The sequence below is a fragment of the Megachile rotundata genome, chromosome 1, assembly GCF_050947335.1.
Source record: "Megachile rotundata isolate GNS110a chromosome 1, iyMegRotu1, whole genome shotgun sequence".
In the NCBI taxonomy this organism is placed as follows: Eukaryota; Metazoa; Arthropoda; class Insecta; order Hymenoptera; family Megachilidae; genus Megachile; species Megachile rotundata.
The window spans coordinates 2995695-3018738 of NC_134983.1; the positions used below are offsets into that span (position 1 = coordinate 2995695).

Genomic DNA, 23044 nt, shown 5'->3' on the forward strand with positions numbered 1-23044 from the left:
TTTCTTGATATTCTACATTTCTTACGAACAAATTATTTCATTGTTATTGAAATTTAAATAAATATGACATGCTTCAAGCATCATGAAATAAGAGCGTAAGTAATGAAAATAAATAAGTTAATTCTATCAGAACCATTTCGATATACCCTATCGTGCAAACAATAAAAAATAAATGACAACTAAATATGTCAACGAATTCAATCGTTGTTTAAATCTTCATAAAATTATAGTAGGTGAACCGCGGTTTACACGTGAAAGTGTATGCATTTCATAGATGCTATCGATCTAACTACGAAGAACAAGATTTCTTCTTTTGAATTATGAACAATGTCATTTTTTGTGTGGGTCAACATGACCCTGCATTCGTTGGTTGTATTAAAAAGGGGATTAAGGGAAGTTCGTGCGACATGCAGCGTTGGAACTAGGCCAATGTACGAGGACAACCACCATGATCACACGTGTATTATGAAACTACTCATTTTCTACTCCCTTTGAAGTAGAATACTTCTAACTGTCTGATTTTTGTTATCAGTTCGAAAACTAAATCTATATGATGAATTCACATAGACCCCGCTAAAATATATTATTAGATGGTACATTACGTGTGTACAAGTTATTTATGATACTTCCTGAATTCATTATACTATGTACATTATAATAGTATAGTATTAGTATAATACTAGTAATTAGTGTTATGTACATTGTACTAGTATATTAATACAAATAAGGATTATTTAAATAGTAGCTCACACTACATTGATAAGAGGTAGTTCATCAGCGTACATTATAGAAGCTATTAATATAATTGTTCATTAATCTTTAGCTATTAATATATTAATCTACTGAAATGTGCAATTAACTAAGCATGAAAATTCAAACCCTACTTAATCATCTTCTTCCATTTCTTTAGAAGCAAAATGGAACATAAGTCGAATATTTTTCAAATATAAGTTTGAAATGCAATGAAGGAACTTGAAAATAATTTCTTTTAAGTGAAAAAGTCAAACGAATAATCTAGTTTAACTCAATATATATTCGAACGTATTTAAATGAAAGGTTCATACGAGACGAAATTATTCCAAAAATAACGAATAATATTTTATCTGAATGGATGTTTGAACTAAATATTCGTTATTTTCAAAATAACCTCTTTTGTTTGAATTCAGAATAAAGTTCCATTCAGATACTAAGTTATCCCTTGCTTGTGAATATTTCCTGTTACTCTAAATTCATATTTGTAGATTATGAGAATGACGCCCATTGACGTTTTTCGGATGAAAACGAACCAAATAACAGACTTGCTCCAAACACATGTCATCATCCATCGAATAACAGAACAGTTACACACATAGGTAAATCAAAATATAAAAGAGTTAAAAACAACACCGGAAGAGAGTCGAAAATAGAATAGTTAGTCACTGAGACGAGCGACGAGTGTCTATTGGCAAGCTAGAAGTATTTTGGCAAGATATATACAAATCGTAATTAAGGCGTTCAAAGACAATGTTATTCCATCGAGCCGCAATTGGAAAATACATACTCTGATCAATTGATTTTCCAGTTCTTTAACTACCACAACATTAAATTTTGCATGTACATTTATACATTTTGTCAAAACCCATTCATGCAAAAACAAATGGTAGACGTGATATGTAAAAACTTTTATATTTATTACAGGTATAGGGTAAACTATACAGTGATTGATATTTTAAACTTCATTTTAAAGGGATACATGTGTTTAAACATACGTATTTGTCTACTAAAAATATATGAAAATTATAGGAATAGTAGAATGAAAAACACTCATTTTATTTAAAGATCTTCAGTTAGATAGTATATTGGACAAAAGCAAAAAAGAGCGATAGCAATTATAAGCATAATTAGTATGGTGATTAAAATTACGTAATTGACACATGAAAATTTTGTATTGACTTCACGAAATATGAATATTGTAACAAATGTCATAACATACGATACATTAAAATTTGTTCAATTTTTCTAATGAAAAAGATTAATTAAACGCTTGAATTTCTAAGCGTACCACGTCAAAAAATAAATGATTGAAAATGTAATTATTCAAAGTGTACTTTATCATTCAATTTATGAGATGCAGAGAATTCGAGTTATAGATGGTAAAATAATGGCAATGTCAATTAAGTAACTGCTTGTTCCATCAAAGCATTTGCCCAAGTTTCTGGGCAAATCATTCGAGAGCAATGTAAAAGATCTATGGTTATCGTACAAATTCCGCTATTCTCGAGTTCTTACGTAAACCCTCAACAAGAGGAAATTGAAGCACACAGCTTTCGTTCCGTTATTAGGACGGTTAAGCAAGTGTCTCGTGAAAGGGTACCGCTACAATTATCGGAAACAAGGCCAGGCATTATATTATATATAAAAACAGTATTTCTTCGGGTAAGCAATCAACATGCACTTTTTCCCATCCTTCTTGCTTTCAAACTATTGTTCATACACCTTTGCTATTTTTTACACAAGTGCAATGAAGAGCAAACTAAGCTAATCATACGGTTTTCTTAGAAAATTTTTATTTGTGCATACTTCGGTGTAATGTAATATTTTTAGATAACAATTAGTATGTTTGAAAGTAGTTTTTTAATTCTTAAAACATTTCATAATTTTCAGATTGTTTAATTTTTCAATTTTTTAGTTCAGAATTATCAAAAGGGTAAATTTTTATGCTTAAAAGCTTTTAAATTTTGAAGTTTACAAGTTTTCGAATTTTTAAATTTACAAATTCTAAAATTTCTTAAACTTCTGAAAGTTCTCAAACTCAGATTTCTCAAATTTAACAATCACAATTATTTTATCTTCTAATTTAAACTTTCCACTTGATACCCACGTAATTAACATGCCTCGAATTATTCCTAAACATTTTCTTTTATTTCTTTCAGTTACTAATGCGAATCTTTGAGATGCCGGTTGTCAGTGATCTCTGCGGTATTCAACGTGTTAATCCATGGATAGACGTTGTTGAATGAAAGCATGTATGTTTTTGGAAAATAGTCGCACAGAAAGGTCGAAACGGACTTAGGCACTCATCCCCATTTCAAAAAAGAAACTTCGATCTGTCGACGTGAATTTAGAGCCACCACCGACGGACTAACAAAGTTTCAAAGGTTAGCGTGAACTACTTAAGAAGAGGTACATGCACTAGGCAGCGCATATTCTTGGATCAGCTCTGTCGTCCCAGTCACAGACCTGATCGCATTCTCTTGTTAATTTCGCCGTTAATTCCGGTCACGAGAGAAACACTTTCTCATCAGAGAAATAATTTTGTTTTCTCTGCCATGATTCAATTTGTAAATCGCGCACTGCGTTTCAGTATCCGTTAATCGCACTCCGCTACAAACTTCAATTTGACATCTTCGACTATAAATATCTTTATAAGACAGGAATATAAAAGTGATAACAGCTTTCGTGTGAAATTTTTAAAAGGATCGATGAACGTTGAATGTAACAAATCAAATTTTATTACATTCCAAATATTTCATGAAGTGAGTGGACTTTTAAACAAATCGATTTTTCTTTTATAATTGGACAAAATATAAGAATTTTCAGTAGTCTTTGAAATGATGTATTGTAATAATTTTATTAAAAATTTACTTAAAATAATTTTGTTAAAAAAAGTTTTAATTATTGTAGGACAGTGGCAACGGTTGTATTGCGAAAGTTACGAAATTACGATTACGGTTACGACTTACGATTTACGACTCACGATTTACGGTTCACGATTTACGGTTTACGAATTACGGTTTTTTGAACTTTTGTACTTTTGTTTCTCGTGCGTGTGTGTATTATTGTAATTTTTCGTGTACTTTTCTTCACTGTTTTGTTGTGTTCTTTAATAAAGGCTTAGTTTGGAAAAATACTAATCCTACATTATTAAAACTGTAAATAAATATTTTTAAATGTAGGACGAAACAAGTTATGAGCTTCTAAATACTGTAGTTAAAAATCTTTTATTAGTAACTTTCTATTATCTGCACCGAATTCAAATAAACTGTAAAACAAATTAATAATTTTCGATTGTTATAATAAACCTTTCGTTCAAAAGCCTTAATAAGTGACGCTACACTCAAAAAAAGATATAAATAGTTTTGAATACAGTAACTATAAATTTAGCTTCGGCAGACACAAATAATACTCAAGGGTTAAAATAAGCCAGCGATGTTAAAATTAACTCGAGCTAAAATGAATTAAGTACTGATTGTCAGTTCAAGTCTTCAGAATTTGTCAATAAATCTTAAATTTTACGAGGACAAAAATTTATAACCCAGCATAATTTAAAAACTTCCTACACGTGATATAAGTGTCAGATTCCATTTTGATAACAACCAAAATCTTCGAACGTATTCACACATAATCGTTTATCCGAATTTAATTTCATAATTTCCATTCATGCCTATCCTATCTGACCTTTTTGCATTCAACGATTTCTGTGAAAACACTGCAAATAAAATCACGTGAATTTCGAAATTCGATAACACGCTTGTCCTTATCGCGGACACGTAGGCATGAGGTTCCCGAGATACGATTTAGAATGCATAATCGGGATGTTCGAGTATCGAATACTGGAGTGGAATCTCGAAATAAGGTCAACGTCACCGATGAAGGCACGTCGACGAACTGGGCCGTTCGAAACTGAATACCTTCGAGTACCAAGTAAGCTATCTAAGGGTTGGCTGGAATTAACATCGTGAACCAGCTACCTGAATCGAAGCACCATTCAAATCGAGAGAATTATTCCGAAGCACGGTAAAGAAGCAGACCGACTACAGATCTGAGGAAAATTTCATTGATTCTTCAACCTTTCTTCTAATTATGAATCTACATATATATTGTTTCCAGTAGATAAATTACAAGATAAAGGCACACGATTCCATCAATATCTTTAAATTCGCCACCCACGAGGAATTCTTTTAGGTAAAGTCTTTGATTTGTAGTGTTTCATTCAAAAATTGTAATATGTATTGATTACATATAACACAAAAGTTTATTACTAATTAATAGTTTTGTGACAGACAAAGTGATTCATCCTACTTTTTACTCGGTTAATAATTTTGAAGCAGTTACTTTAATATAAATGGTAATATATGAGTAAACTTTGTATTCTGTTTGTTAAATGAAACCATGATTTATTTTTTATTTTATTGTTTGTATAATTGATTATTTGGTTTAACCGAGTATTACTGCCTTACTCACAGTTTTCTACTATGTTTTGAAAATATTTTCTCTTGACCTAAATGCAATATAATCTTTTAAGTTTTGTGTTATTGGTATTTATTAACCGATTCGTGGTTTACTGTAAAATTAAACAGATCTTTTTCAGTATTTTTCATCGTAAACATTAAATAAACATTAAATAGTTTATGTTTTAGTTTATGTTGATAAAATATCAAAAAATAATAAAAAATCACTTTTTGAGCTATTAATATATTATAAGCGGTCGATAAAAACTCAATTTATATTATACATGTCAAATTATCACTGAATAGTTATTCAAAAGAAATATATAATACTTTAAATATTAGCAAGACGAAGTTATGTACATCATAATCAATTGATAAAAAGGAATAAAGAATGAACCGTTTAAATTAAAAAGTGGGAAAACTCTGCTCTCTTTAAAGAAATTTAATTTCTTATCTGTGTCAAGTCTTTGCGTTTCATTTAACTATGAAATATAACAAGTAGTGAATTTTTTTGAAAAGTGGAATTATCCCATTTTTACTATAAACTAAAAATATCTTATTTAAAAAAATGCTATTTTGAAGTCTTTTAAGTAACGCGATTCTATGTTTACACTTTTATTCTTAATAAGTAATATATTCTTCATCATTATCGGAATCTTGCTAACCTTGACAGAGAGGCTCTCCTTAAATAGTCACATCACAGAATTTTTTAGAATATCATGCATTCTTTTATTGCTTTCTCCGAAAAGATTTGCAAAATATTTCAGATAACCTGATATATTGAAAATATATTGCTTAAATGTTCAATGAGATATATGTGTCGGTGATTATAAAAATCGTCGAAATTCTAGAAAAATTGAACTTTTCATTTGTTTATTCAATATCGATCAATATTGCTTTTATTCAATATTACTTTTATTATAATATGAAAGAATCTTTTAAAAGTATTCATTGCCTGAATTCATAATAACGTTAATTATTACAGTTGTTACAATTATTCATAATGATTGAACAAAATTCAAGTTATATTATATTGATAATTGTGTAAATAGAAATTCAATTCTTTTAAAATTTTGACTTAGTTGACTTTTATAATTATTGGCACATATGTATATTCAAGTACATATATCTCAGTTGGTAGTATCTATACAGATACGGTATTGATATGTTATATATAATATACGATATAACAACTTTATTGCCCAAAATTTTATTTTTAATACTAAAAAGGCAACTACAGAACACCGCTTGAACTACAACTGAATTTACATTTAAAATTAACTGAAATAAAAGCAGATACGTGTAGAGAAACTGGTTTTCAAGTTCAGGTATCACATTAAATTAAATCAGTTTGTTCTCAGAATAATTATTCTATTAAAAATAGAAGAAAGACATCTTATGGTGATGTAATTAAGTGTTAAATCTCTATTAAGTTCTTGAATAGTTCATTATTCTCGTTGTCATTACAAGAATTCTTTCATTTTGGTGTTGGTAATATGTATTTATATAATGGCTGAGAACCAATGTATTAGAATCTCTAGTTAAAATATTAATTTCAGGAAAATACGAAGTATTTCGTTTGCAATGGCCAGAAAATATTTGGTACAATATAATAATCATTCACTTACGCCGGAAATTAAGCATGATCAATGAATTCGAAATAATTTGAAACAAATTTTCACTTCAAGTGATTTCTGTACATTTTTTAGTAGCTTCTTTTCACTTTTATCAGACTTTCTTAGTACAGAAAAAGCAGATAAACATTCCTAGATTTAAGGCATTCCGTACCAATGCAAGGGATTAAATCATTATTCGGATACTCATTCCTTTGCATTACTTTGTTTACTGCACTAAATAAAAAAAGATTCATAGTTCAGACAGAAGATTTTCACCACAAAATCGAATTTATTTTTCCCCAATAAGATATAAATACTAGATCCATCGAGTTAAGAAACAAAAATTCTTTGTCTATATTTGTCTATATCCCTACATTCCGAAATCGCTATTTCTATTTTCCTAAACGTACATCATTTTTATTAACAGAAAATTGTAACGTTAACAATACAAATTTTATTTGCACTTTATTCAAATTTTGGAGCGTGCCTTCAGATCGACTTACTCGCTCTAGTTGAAGTGAGTGTACGTATATTTTGACAAAAAACAGAATTTATAAAGGAATTAAGAAGAGCTGGAATTTTCTTGGTTACCCGGTACAAAGAAAGATGCATTGTGCGATGAAATTCTAGTTTCAAGAAACACAGTACCATTGATACTGTCGATTAATTCCGATTCCCTAACACGGTAATCAATTTCAGAAAATCGTTTTTCACTGAACAAGAAACTGCAATTAAGGAAAAATGATGTGCGAGTGCCATCGATCTTCGAAGAGGCGTTCACCATGGCATGCGGATGTACATATACGGATAAAACGATCGAATGAAAGCACGAGAGTTAACGTTTCTAGTTCCAATTACCGACATCGATAAATGATTGACGGTAAGGGTGATAGAAAATCGGTACTCACTGTAATCCGATGTGTCGTCGTTTGAGCCGTTTACCGTGCCGTCAGGCAGGATTTGCAAATGCCGATTCTTGATGTACATCTGGATCTTCCTAGAAGCGCCGGTGATGTGCGACAAATTGGCCGATCGTTCTGCCCTTACGCCAGCATCACCCATTAAATCAACTGGTGCGCCACTCACTGCACTGATAACCGTGCCAATCGCCAACACACTCAAACCGGTGGTACTCGATTTCACACTGCAGTTGAACACACTCGATTTACGGGGTCTGCACTGTCCGAACGCGAGGAGCAACAACAGCAGGGCTAACTGAAGGTACGTGGAACGGTTGTTACGACACTCGCGCCTCTTCTTTCTCGTTCTACCGTGGCCACTCCTCGAGGAAGACTCGTTGTCGTAGGAAGGAAAGTCGGTCTGCCGATCGGCCGTCAGTTCGACCTTGGTGACGCGCGACTCGCATCGCCAGGAATTCGTTGCGTCCACTTCCTTCCACGTTTCATCGGTCAAGGACGGAAGCGTGCTCGTCGTGGTGAGCTTCTCGTACGTCCGATCCGATCTCGAAGAGTCGCTCGATTGACTAGAGAACCGCGATTTCCCTATTTGTACGTGGTCCGCGACACAAAACTCCGTCCAGTTTCCAGTTGCCGATAAGTCGCGTTTCGAACACCAGCCTTGCACTCCGTGGCAATCGTGTGTTTTCTCGTTTTGAAATCTACGGCTGATGGCCTCATGCTCCAACGAACACTCGTCCCGTCTCGATCGCGTCTGCCTTATCGTCTCGTTTTCGTCGAACTGGTCGATGGTGTCGCGAAGTCGCGATTCCGGTTGTTCCGGACCAGAAACATCCTGAGGCTGGCAATCCTTTCGATCAGCCGTCCGTGAGGAAGCATCGATAGCCTCCGTAGGAACGTTGAACGCGATGCGTGGCTCGCTTCGACGGAATTCTCTCAATACAGAACGCGCGGATGCGCCTCCGGTACGACGAGAAGAGAAACCGGACCAACGACGGGACTTGAGGCTCGTGTCATCGAGCGATTCGTTGTCGTCGATCCGTGGAAGTCGTCGCACGATACTCGTTCGAACAACTCTATTTTCGCGGCGCAAGGAAGCTGAGGTGGATGTCGAGGTTAGGATCGGTATCGGGCAGACGGCACGGTAATCACAGTGCAGCACCGTTGGCCCGCCCGTGTCGATCTCAGCGGGCATGACGGTCTCATCCACACTCCTTTCCGAGCCCTCCTTCTTATCTACACGCCACGCTTCTCTCTTTGCTTTTATCGTTATATCTTTCTGTTCACTTTCTCTTTTGCTCTTCTTTCTTCTCGCTGATCGTGTACGTCTTACTGCCGTCTTCTTCTCCTCTTATACTCCCTCTTGCGTCGGTGCTCGTTGCCGTTTCCAGCTGTCGAATAATCAGAGCCACGGTACACGTATCGATTGGTCGTCCAGGTAATCACACGAATGGTAACGATACAGTTTCACGATGGAGGTCCACCTCATCCTCGGTTACTTTCGCCTCGAACACAGGAGGCTCTGTTGAAAAATTCTTGTCGAATAGTGAGGATGCAGCAGTTGGTCCGCTGTTACCGTCCATGTACCCCGTTTTCGGTATTCTCGCATTATTGCGGACCGCCGTGGCAGCGGTTCCTCCCTCGGCTAATCCGATCGATTGACTGTCAATCGACGACGATGTTTCGTCAACGCAAACCAGATCTCGCCAGTCAGAACGGCTTGTTCGCGAAGATGGGAAACCACGGAATAGGTTTACGAGGTAGCATCGAGGCGACGTGAGATGGATTCTGAATACAAACGAGCGACTGGATCGTCGTGGCTTCCTGCAGCCGATATCGCCGAGGGTACTCGTTACACTGCGAATGATCCTGGGTGAAGATCGCTGTTTGGAGGCGATTACCGAACGTAGAGCCAACGACAGCGAATTAGCGACAGAAGAGACGAAAGGATCGTTGGCTTGCTCGTCTTTAATCGGTTCTGTCGAGGCACGCAGCTTGATGCTACCGATTACCTTCGTCGACCTCGCTCTGTCCCTCTCCTCTTAGTCCCTCTATCAATCGCAAGAACCTCCACCGACACGTTACTCGTACCGCCTTAACGGGTTCCTCTCTCTCTTTCTTTCTCCCTCTCTTCCAGCAACACCACCTCCTCCTCCACCTCTTTCCGTTCTGTCCTTGTCTATATCACTGTTACTCTTTCACCGACTGCCCTTGCCTCCGCCGTTGACCATTCGTGGGAGAGCGTATCCTTCCGGAGTCGCGAAGGGTCGTGAATCACGCGCGAAAGTTCTTTCGCGAAATATTCGCGGGGAAACACTGCCACCACTTCTCACCCACTGATCGCTGAAGCTGACTCGGGACGATTAACGCACGCGAGAACACGGTCAGTGTGTTCCACCGACGCGTTCGTCACCGGTCAGAGAACACCTGACTAACTTCTTCGAAGATGCTTCTTCCGACGCACGTACCGTGATACGTAACGGAGAGAGAAAGAGAGAGAGAGAAAGGAAAACAGCTAATGACCTCCGTGTGACACTCGACCGGTAACAGCGTGGTATCAACCGGCCAAACCGAACTGACGAATATACGAACGGACGAATGAACGCACGCATGCACGCAAGCATGCACGCACGCACGCACGATACACGCACGAGGTGATGTTGCACACGAGCGTAATCCCTCGTGTTGACGACGATCATTCGTCGAGCAGGACCGATTTTCCCCACCGATCGACTTCGAGATCCAACGTGTCGACGTCGACGAGGAAACGATGTCACGGCAAAGTAGCTGGCAGATTCCGCGAACGGTCAACGATCCTATCTTACGACGTGGTCGATTCTTCGAAACGAATGATCCAACGTCTCGCGATCGTGGCGTATGTCGGTATTATTAGGAGGTCGGGGGTAGTCCGGCAAGTCCGGGGTTATCTGGCAGGTCGGATGGTGCCGGTGCGGCGTCCGAGAAACTACTGAACGAGTGCCGCGGTTCTCTTCTCCGGCTCGGTTCGGGCACGCTCCTCGGTTCGCTCTCGTAGAGAGATCGACACACCAGCACACGGGCCGGCAGCAGCCGAGAGTGAAACCAATACCAGCGCGCGGTGATCGACTCGACTCGCTACTCACACGGGTCCGCAGCATCCATCCCATCCCGTCGTCGTAGTTGTAGTAGTAGCCCGTCGTCCCGTTTCGTCCCGTTTCGTCTCGTCTCGTCCCGTTCCGCTTCGTACCGTGTCGTCCCGATTCCGTCCCATCCCAGAGCGACGCAGCACGCGACAGATCTGGATGCTCGCTCGCTCTCGTCCACTACCTCGCCACCACGACCACCACGCGCCTCTTCTTCTCCCTCTCTTCTTCTCAAGCTACTCCCCTTCCCCCCTTCTACCTTCCCTTATCTCTCTCCTTCTCCCTTACTTCCCTTCCCTCTCTTCCTTTCTTTCTCTCTCCACCGCGTTTCCTCCTTCCCTTTTCTTCGCTCCTCTTTCGCGCTCTCTTTCTCTACCTGTCTACCTGTCCCGCTCCTTTCCACGGCCTTTTTCACCTTCTTTCCCTGAATCTCTTCGTTCTTCTCTCTGGTTGTCCGCCGTTTCCTCGTAACACCTTTTCTCTTTCACCCTTCTGCAGTACGCTTCCCTTGCACTGCTCGTGCTCGTTAAACGCTCATCGAGTTCCGCCGCTTTTCGGACTGCGTCTGTTATTTCACCCCTGTGTCGAGAAGGGCAGCGCGGCGGGCTAAAGAAGAAGGTAGCCCCCGTTAACGAGGCCGCGAAGGACGCACGCGAGCACCTGCAAACCTGGCAAGATAAATCGCTCGGAAATCGCCTGTTGCACACGCGTCCGTGTCACGATCCTTTTGCTTCGTCTTCCTCGTGTCGCCTGCCTTCGACTTTTCTTCCTCTTCTTTTTATTCGCGTACACTCAATTCCGTTTCTGATCTTCAGCTGTCCCGTTTCAGCTTCTTCGGTTCTTGCGTTGTGTCTTGGCTAGCTTGTATTTCCTCCTCCCTCGTTCTTCGTTCCGTGTTGTTTCTCTGTTTTGTTAACGGGACGACTCGTGTCTGGCTACTTTTCTTCACGATTGCACGACTAGTCGACGATCGGCCGCAACACGCATGAGTTCTCGTTTTCTTCGGTTCCTCCGTTTCCTTTTCATGCTTCCTTAGACACCAGCGAAAGCTCTATCGAGGTCAGCTATGCGTACCTGTAAACAGTAACAAGGTCATCCCTTGAATATGAGCGATGAAACGCTGCCGTCTACCGGCCGTTTCCGCATTGTTATTATGGAAATATACGCGCAGAATTGCAGCTGGGCTTCTAAATATCTAAATAAGTACATACTGGGAAATGCGATGCTACGTTGGTCGGACCATTTTTGTTCGATTATACGGTTCAGGGGATTTCGTGGATGGAGAAGAAGAGAATTTTCTGGAACGAATCTTTCCGTCGTTATGTTCGTAATGAAGGAATGGGTTTCAATGCAATGATGTTTCTTTCGTTCGCTAACGATGTCATTCTATGTTAAGAAAATCATTTAATCCTGCTGTCCCTCTCACTTACGCTACGCTACGAAATGAAGAAACTATAACGTTTTGAAAGTATCTTCATGCAGATAATATTACTGAATATATTGTTATGACAAAACTCAGAAAATGTAAATTTTAGACATGAGAAATTGGAAAAATTATTTGTTTGAAAATTGAGGCCTTATTATTTACTTTCATTGCAAATAAAATGAAATAATCCTGAATAACGAATCATCTTTTATTCTAATAAATTTAAAATAATAACTTATTCAATTACTAATACGATATTTTCAAATAGCAAATAAATGTTAAGTGAAAATGGCGAACAAAATAAAATTATTTGTTATTTGTAAATTTATTTCTGCTATATCATTTATTATTCTCTGTATACATTTAAAAAGGTATTCGTATAAAATATGTTTTATTTTTTGTGAACGTCTTCGTTTTGCAAGATTTATTTAAGCATTATCTAAATACAAACCACTTATTTATTTGTAAATATTATATTTCAACATGAACATAACGCAATATTAGAAAATAAGTTTGTAATTAATTATACTGTATATAAAATATACTATACATATAATCAGAATGAATATACTGTACGCGAATCTCACATAATTATTGATGATATTCAGGGTATGTTATATTTTTCCAAACTTTTAAAATTATAAAAAATTAAATTATCTATATATGGATTTCTAAAATTTAATTTCCCTTATTTTTTATATTTCGTAATATTTCAGTTCATTATTTTGCATATTTTTTGTTTTGACGCTCTCATTATGCTAGAAAGTAAAATATAACAAAGTATTTGCATCTCGATATTCACCTTCCTCGTCATCTTTAGATTCGCCCTTGAAAATGTAACAAGATAATCGTGTAAATATCTGTTATCTCGAATCATATCGCAGATCGTATTATTCTGATAATATAGCACAGAATGAGTGTTTAGATAATTGACACCGTACTATACAAACATACATATGTACTGAAGCAAAAGAATCAATAATGACACGCTAATCTCACCGAGAGAATACAGCAATCACATTCATGACTACATGAACAATCAGACTGAACGTAACTCGAGATAAACTCTTGCATCACGCGAACGATTGTAACCTTTTATCGTTCTCAGATATTTAGACGAATACCAGACAGAAAATTATATATTTTAGCACGATATCGCCGTTTCTATTACATATTCACGAGTCAAGAATTATACATCAAATGGATAACAATTATCCTACTGACAAGTACCAACAAAAAATATGAAGGTTCATTTATACACGCAAGAACAGAGCTTAGGGTAACTGTAAATGCGACTTCGTTTTTTAGGAAACGAGAAATTGATCAGTGTCATAGATATGCGTACTTACATTAATTATATCACGTGCACACGCGAGCATGAATAATGCGTGTGAACGCAAGGAATAATTCCAAACAGGGAATTATATGGCTAGGAATTTCATAAAGTAGGAATATACAATTTCGCTATCTTAACGTTTCAAGTGCCACATACTTTTTTGAGCAGGTATTCAATGATAATTTTAATCGCATTATATACTTTATTGTTTTTATTTAATAAAAAATAAAAAAGTACAAAGAGTACCTAAACAAATATGAAATCTTAACATTAGGTATGATACTTTAACGAAAAATAAACAGAAAATACTATTCTTCAGGTTTGTTAAAAACTTTATTATTTTAATTAATCATAACATTTTCTGGTATAATTACAATTTTAAATAGTTGAACAAAAAATAAGTATTGAATTGTTGCATATGAAATGGTGAATTTCAAAATTGAAACACGATTTGATGACATAAAAATACCGACGACGAAACACGGTGGTGGAGGCTTGATGGTATGGGGCTGCATTTTTAGTGTTGGAGTAGGGGGGCTGGTTTTTATTGAACATATTATGGACAAGAATAAATATTTAGACATATTAATAAAAAATTTATTAAAAAATGCAACAAATATGAGTATACGCGATAGTTTTAGCCCTTTTAGTGCCGGGAGCCGATATATCGGCTCTTGCTGCACTGGCGAGAAGTGCCAGAGCCGATATATCGGCCCGCTCCTCGTAGCGCTTTACTATTCACATTGCGGGAGAACTCTATCTCAAAATAATTTTATAATACGTTATAAATGGTCTAATTTCATTACGAGAGAATTAAAAATAATAATGAAGTATTATGCAAAATTATAGCACAAACATATCTACGAAAACATAATTTTGTCAACCCTTTATCTTCGATTTAATTTTTGTTTTTGTTATGTAATATTATGTATCTTGTCACAAAATATATTGGGAATGCAAAGTATATACTTTGTAATAAATGGTCTATATAAAATTATGATGAAAAGATGACTTTTTGTATGTGCATAATGAATATAGAAAAAACTAGTGTCATTGTTTTGTTCTCTGTTTTATCTTTCTACTGCTTTTTGAATCATGTAAATATTGTTTCTTGTTTGGTTTTTATGAGCATTTTCCCAAAACCTAATAAAACCGTGAAATTTGGCCGGTTATTCTTGCATAGACACCCGTTTTTCGCCCAGGACTAAAAGGGTTAAGTTCTACCAGGATAACTATCCGAAACACAAATCGAGAATAGTTCAGGAATATTTATTATATGCTTGTCCGAAAGTGCTCCATCCTTCACCACAATCACTAGAATTTAATCCAATTGAAAATCTATGGAACTTATTGGATCGTAATATTAAGACCACCACTATAGAAACAAAAGACGAATAAGAAAATGCGACTGACGGAAGAGTGGAAACGCATTACTCAAAATTATTTATATAAAATAATTTCAAACATGCCAACACGTTTACAATACTTCATGAGACAAAAGGGATGTCCCAAAAAATATTAAATTAATATTAAAATTATAACTTTGTTGTTACATACACCCTAAATAAGAAAAAACTTTATGTAATATTAAGTGTCCGAATATTTTTCCGATACCGATATTGAGTCTAATTTCATTTATCATTTATTATGTAGAAAACAATAAAAAATGAAGTATTTAATTTTACATATTTGTAAACTAGAATATGTGTTTTAACTCATTACGGATCAGAAAATTCGATAATCACATTGCAAGTAAGGACATAAAGCTTTAATTTTACAAATATCATAGTGTCCGAATATTAAATCGTGTAATTGTAAGTCCTTCAATAACGTCTTTAATGTAAAATGGCTGCTTGCCAGTTAAAGAAAACAGAAGCATAGCTATTCACTAAAATTGATAACAGAAAAACATCTGTAAATACTAGTTGTGTTATACATAAACTTGAAATTTAAATGAAAATAAATTTTGCAAAAGTGATTAATATTTAATTTGTTTGTTAATATCATATCGTTAATAATATATCATTATGCATTAAGTCAATGATTTTGAAACACTGTAAATTAAATAGGATTTGATGTCATAGAGAAGTACTTTTAAAAATATCTTAATATGCCTTGTAATATATAAATTTAAATGATTTATTAGTCATTTAAGCAAATAATATTTCAGAACTTTCAAAAATCGGACATAATCTGGTAACATAAAATCATAACAAAATGGGACTCATACTACGTCCATTTAACAATTATCGTTTGTTAAAAATCGTTATACACATTTTTCGTTAATATTCAATTATCATTACTATAAAATTGTCGATTACAAAATAACTGTTTGATTATACAATAAGCCGATTGTCTGATAATTAGTTTGAATTAAAACGTCTTTGAAAACTTTACATAGTCATTTTCAACAAACTTTCAGCCTCAAATTGACACATAAGAATCATAATTAAATCAAAGAATCAAATAGGTACATAAAAATAATTTTCTGGTATTTTTGATTGTTGATGTTTCGAAATCGGCTGATTAAAAATTGATCTATTTATGCATTCATCTATTAACTGACTGATTTGAGTAATCTAATATGTATTTGTAATAATCTCGTATCTTTGAATTGACATATTGGGTTAAGTTCAAGAACATGGGGTACCCTCCGATTCAACTGATTTATATATCAAAAGAAAGCCCTCGACTTGGTGATTTCAACGGTGGTCATCCCTCCCCTTAACTCCCACCCCTCTGCCCATTAGAAGCCAAAAACTGAAACGGTCCAAAAAGTGATTTTTCCACCTATCTCAGCGAGTTTATCATTTCCATCTCTTTTGTTTTTGATAATCAGATTTGATTAGGTTAGGTTAGGCTGCTGATAGCACCGAATGACCAAACCTGCCTCCGTGTGAATGCCAAAACACGCAATGGAATTCACAAAAAGTAATAGCATAAACACTGCTTACTTTGTATATGGGCCAACGCGAGCGCAATCCAAGCATGTACAATGTACACTCACCAGGCAAGAAATATAAATACAGTTCAAAATCTAAACGTATTGGCGGGGGAGAGGCTACGCGTAGCCCCGCCCCATACGATATAACCTAACCAAATCTGATTATAAAAAAAACGGGATGGAAATGATAGACTCGCTGAGATATGTGGAAAAATCACTTTTTGGACCGTTTCAGTTTTTAGCTTCTAGGGCGCAGAGGGGTGGGAGTTAAGGGGTGGGATGACCACCGTTGAAATCGCCAAGTCGGGGGCTTTTTTTTAATATATAAATCAGTTGAATCGGAGGGTACCCCATTTTCTTGAACCCAACCAAAATGTCAACTACTCTGCACTTTCCCCGAAAATGGGGTAAGACCGTATTTTGAAGTTAAATGCTTTGAAACTTTATTTCATGTGCAATGGGGCAAGAGCAGAATTATTAACAAATCTGTTATAAAATGCTTTTTACTGCATTATGCAAGTACTGTATACTGCAAACAAGTACTCTTAGCTGAAATATAAAATGGGATATAATGAAACAAAACAAGGAGACAGACATACTAAATGGATTTCGCTCATATTGTAATAAAAATAGCCTGTATACGTACTTGCCCCATTTACGAACTTACCCCATTTCACCTTACTGTTTTTTACTATCAGTAGAAAGCTAATTTTTTGTAACCAGAAAAATATCAGTTACACTATCAACTACTATTGCAGCTATCCAAAATTTCCAAAAATGCAATATTTCTTGAACTGTCAATGATAGCCTAACCCCTTAGCAGGGTGAACGTAAGCGACTCGGCGCAAGAATGTGGCGCCTCCTAATCTCCGGCACGTATAAATCCGCGTCTATCAGCGTGCACCGATCCATTTCGTCATCTTTTCAGACAACCCTTGACAGCACGTATTTACGAGACGAACGGTAAGTGTGCGTTAAGTGACTTGTCCAGCAAACCCGCCGACAATGGATCGCGCCAGAAATATGTCCACATTTCTAAAAACCTGGAAACCACTATCGGCTATCTTCGAACGGCCGAGTTCTACGAGATGTTCGACAACGGTAGAAATTTGACGCGCCTCGTAAAAGTCCGAGGGCTTCTCCGTAGTGATATCGGAGAATGTCGCAGTGCGATCCTAGATGAATGGTATCCTTCCTTTATCTTCGTACACGTCTTGGAAGCTGCCTTGTACACTGTTCTACCGGGATGAGATAGTTTTCCTCGAAAAAGCTGCTATTAACGACGTTTAAAATGCATACCCGGTATGTATCCTTTGTCTTTGATTGCATCCTTAAAAGAAGTGGCGGGTAATAGCCCATACCAATGTACTTCAAATTTCGCGGGGACATTGAGAAATTTCGTTTATACTCCTATTTCGTGATTATCTAAAAAGGCCATCATTTCGCGTCTACGGTTTGTTTATAAAGTTTGTGAGGAATGTAAATAGGTGTTAGTATTTTTTAGTAAATAGTATAGTGTACTACAGGCTAAATCGATATTACTATTTTTAGACGGCAATAAATAAGACTGTACGATGACAGATTTTAGCATGTTGATTTAAATACCAATTATTTTCTGTTAATACACATTAATGTTGTTTATATATGTAAACAAGTGGCTTGTGAATTGATTTTGAAATTAGCAACCTAAAGGAATAATGGTGCATGACACATGCATCCTCTGATGAAATGAAAACTTTTTATACATTCCAGCACTGTACTGGGAGTGATTGTGACGATGAACTTACTTCCGAAAAATAAAATTTATTCCAAGAAAATATTTTATTAAATTTTTCGCACAAATCCAGATTGCATTGAAATAATTATAAATAAATTCAACATATTTACATTGCATATTCAACACAGCATCATCTGAGATAAACGTAAAATTCAAATCACTGGGAGTTTACCACGTGTTCAAAATTTAAATTCTTTATTCCAAGAGTTTTGAACGACCCTATATACCACAATCAAAATACGAAGTATCTTCATTTACTCATTTTACCTAAACTGTTGCTTAACCACATATTGTACACGAAACGTATCTGTAATTGATTGTGGCCACGCTGACTATTAATTCGATGCTCGTAACCTCGATTAATCCCTGCGTGCACGATCGTTGCATGAAACACACACGTGGCAATTTCAGTCAAATTAACGTCGCGACGTATAGAAAAGATCGGATTAAGTTGCCTTGACGCAAATGTTTAAGAGCGGGCTGTACGAAACGAGGCGAACGTAAAACTGGACCACTAATGAACCGTAATTCGAAATTGACGTATCAATTATTCGCATAAACATCGTCGGAGGTGAGACGTTACATTTTCATTGTGAAACGGAAACACGGTGCTTTTGACCTTTTTCCACACAAGAATTGCAAAAGGAATAAAACGTTAATGAAATGTTTCATGCGAGAAGCTGTACGAAGTAAGCGCAGTGAATTAACGTATAATTATACGTACAGTACTGAGAAAAACAGACAACATTTGATTTAATCACCGTATACCAAACATAGACCCATTTCGACCTTATATATATTATATATTCACATATATTTCTTTTATTTTAGTCTTTATACTCGCATTTTATTTTCAATTTCATATCAGTACTTACGTTCATTATGAATTTACTTATGTATGTACGTACACAGTACTTGTACGCTTTATGGCCATACTGTACATAAGTACTTACAGTAATATTTCATTTCTTATGCATGAAATTGTACGTTAGCGTATGATGTAGGTGTTTTTTTGAATGAAGAAGTAGTATGAGACTTCAGATCAAGTGTTACATCTGAACTTGGAAGCTTATAAATCGTACATTTCCAAATTATTAAATTTCAAATTAAATTTCATATATTTAAATTTTTAAATTATAAAATTCGCTAAACTTCAAATAGAATTTAAAATAGTTATGTTTCGGGATTATACAATCTCTAAATTCGCAAAATTTTAAATACTTAAATTTCAAAATTATAAAACTTCTGAAATCGCTAAATTTCAGCTTCTGAAATTCCTACATTTTCAAAATTTCAAAAGTGCAAAACTGACACATTTCCAAATTACTAAGTTTGTGAGTTCACAAGTTTTTCTAATGTCTAGGTTTAAAAATTTCTAACTTCTCGAAGTTTTTAAATGTCTAATTGTTGAAGTTTCCAAATTTCTATATTCTAAAATGTGAAAGTGTCCTAATCTCCAGTTCTGAAATATTCAAATTTTTTCGCTGTTTCATTTTCAAATTTCCAGATTTTCACATTATTGTTTCCAAACTTCGAGATCTTCAAATTAATCAATTTTCATATTTGAATTCTTAAAATTACTCAGTTTTCAAATTCTAAATTCGTAGATTTATAAATTTAACACATTGACTGCCACACTGAAACAATTGAAAATTGCATCCAGTAATGTTTTAATTTTTAATAAATTTCACCAATCATTTTCACAATATCTTGTTACGTTTATTTTCCATATAGCCATGAAATTAATGTGAGAATTTTTTATTAGGAAAATGAATAAATTTTTAACAATACATATGTTAAATCAATTTATAAACTTAAGTGTCACCCATATATGTGTGACGTGGCAGTCAACCTATTAAAATTTGCAAGTTCATAATTCATAAATTTTTTATATCCTAAATTTTCAAGGACAAAATTTTCAAATTTACAACTCTGAAGATCCCCAGATTTTAGGCTTATAACAAATAACACAAAACAAATAATAGCAAAAGCGGTAAAAATCTATTTATCTGATAAAGCGTTCATATTTTGCAAACAAACATCAAAGAAAAGTGAAATTATCAATTCCAAGTGCTGAATAATTTATAACATTGTTGACATTTAAGTGTACGAAGTCAAAGCATTTAGTCTAAACCAGATCTCTAAGTATAAATTAATGTAAAATTTAAGAGGTGGGCGTAAATACATACTGCCCTAACTTCCGAGATAAGTCGTCATGTTCTTGAAACCCGTCTTGACGACATTATTAAATCAACGAATAGCACACTATAATATACGTTTATTTATGTACAAGAGAAATCATCGAGGTGCTGTATTATTAAGAAATTTCAATTCTCGTAATTACTACTCAGAAAGCGATAAGCGTGCGTCGATTCATAAATTAAATTCGAATTCTCTCCACCCACTTCTAGCAGCTTGAAACCCACGCGTACGAAACCCAAAGAGATGAAATAATTTAGAAGTTCAACGCATGCAAACTTTCTATTTAATTTAATAATTATCCAAATTAACTAACACGATTAAATTAACGTAGTCTTCCTTGTTTTAAAAATTCTTTTTGCAGATTTCTATGTAAACGAGAAAATCTTGCAGAATATTTATGTAAGAATGCGTACAGGTGTAGTAATTAGATTTATAAATGTCACTGAGCATGAACTTATGAATGAATCTGTGAATATAAGTGAATGAACATTATTAAATACGAATTCAATGAATGAATCTGTGAGACGAAGTTATGATGCGAGTTTCAGTGTTTTCGAGACGGGGTTGCATGGTAATAAAGAATTGAATGGAATGTTAATTATTGAATGAAAGTGAAAGAGTACGGCCGTGTGTAACTAATGCTGATAAATGTGAAAGGTTGTAAATTAAGTTTACATGTTTAATGAAGTTTTTTAAAAGGCTGCTTCCATTCAAATTTATGGGGAAGTGCTGTACCTAGGCATGAAGGTGCCCAGGGATAAAGATGTCAAAGGGTCCCATATTTTTATAATATTGAGTATTATGTATATGTTACCGTGAAAGACCGAAATCTGGAGAATGTCGACTTTCACCGGTGAGTGTCAACATTCACGTAGTTGCTTGGTGTATGTCCGAAATATTTGCTAAACACCCTTATTTCTGACTTATACCGGTAAATGTCGACATTCACCATGTACTAATGGTGTATGTTGAACATGTCGGAGACTTATATTTTCTTCTCCGTAATTCAGTCGCTATAAAACGTTACAAGGGTGACGTAACTTTTTCACCTCTTTTTCTGAGAGGAGTGACCAAGAATTTAAAACACATAGTACATTCTAAGCATACGTGTTCTTCCTCTGTGGCCTATTCTGGTGTGAGTTTCATGTAGTATACTGAACAAATCTTCATTGGTAACATAATACTGTATATTCGTTTCCCCTGATTTTAATGGTACAATTAATTTCCTTTCATCATTAATTTTTAAAACGTCAAAACGTTTTAATCGTCTGTAATCCAAAGGTGTGTTGCACTTAGTTTTAGTAGAAACCATTTCAGAAAGTATTTTAGAGTACCTTTCTTGAGAAAAATAAAAACAATTGTCTTCTCGTTTACCCGCAATTAATGCATTTAACTTTTCAAGAAAAAGATCACTATTTACTGCAGTATCTATTCAGTATAAATTACGCTATTGGAAAAAAAATTAAGAAAACGTGGCTCGCATCATCAAAGCTTACGTAAGATTGACAAAGTTGACTGACTTCCAGCAGAACACAGGATTTGGCGGGAGAGAGCCAGTCGCTTCTTTGTTGGCTCCTCTCTTTTGGACCTCCACCAGAGCATATCTGTGATTGTCGACATACACCGGTGATTCTTGTGAGGTACAAGAATGTAATAAAATATTCGATCTTTCACCGACGTATTTGCTATGCGTTGACATTCACCGGTGAAAGTCGACATTCTCCAATTTCGGTCTTTCACGGTAACATCTATTTGATATCTAATATTTCATACTTAGAATTTAATATTTAACATTTATGTTTAAAATTAACTAATTAATATTTAATAGTTAGCATTTAATACTTATTATTTAACATTTCACATGTAATGTTTAACGTTTAATATATAACATTTAATATTCAACATTCAACATTCAACATTCAACATTCAACATTCAACATTCAACATTCAACATTCAACATTCAACATTCAACATTCAACATTCAACATTCAACATTCAACATTCAACATTCAACATTCAACATTCAACATTCAACATTCAACATTCAACATTCAACATTCAACATTCAACATTCAACATTCAACATTCAACATTCAACATTCAACATTCAACATTCAACATTCAACATTCAACATTCAACATTCAACGTTCAACATTAAAGTACGAAATTTTCGAAGCCTTGCATTCACAAATTTTGAAATCCTTACATTCCTAAAATTTCAAATTCAAAAATTCACAAATTTGGAAATCCCAAAGTCCCAAAATTCTCAAGTTTCCATATTCTCAAATCCTCAAATTCTCAAACTTTTAAATTTTCTAGTTTCCAAACTTTCAACTCATTATGTCCCTAAATTTTCAAATCCACAAGTCTCCAAATTCTCAAATTTTTAAATTCCAAAATTTTCTAATCCTCAAATTCCTAAACTTTTAAATTCTTAAGTCCCTAAACTTCTAAATCCGCACATTCCCTAATGTTCAAGTTTCTGAGTTTCC

The 23044-nt window shown here is 35.2% G+C and overlaps 1 protein-coding gene across 3 annotated transcripts in view; it reads right to left on the reverse strand.

Annotated features, from left to right (window-relative positions):
- Positions 1–23044, reverse strand: part of LOC100880574 (uncharacterized) — a 473391-nt gene that overhangs the window by 265734 nt on the left and 184613 nt on the right. For all 3 annotated transcript variants that reach the window (XR_013040077.1, XM_076537883.1, XM_076537877.1), the window contains one exon: positions 7735–11939. Coding sequence is in view for 2 of the 3 variants with exons in the window: in XM_076537883.1 (XP_076393998.1) it covers positions 7735–8938 (1204 nt within the window). In the remaining variant the exon portion in view is untranslated. The remainder of the gene's footprint in view (positions 1–7734; positions 11940–23044) is intronic.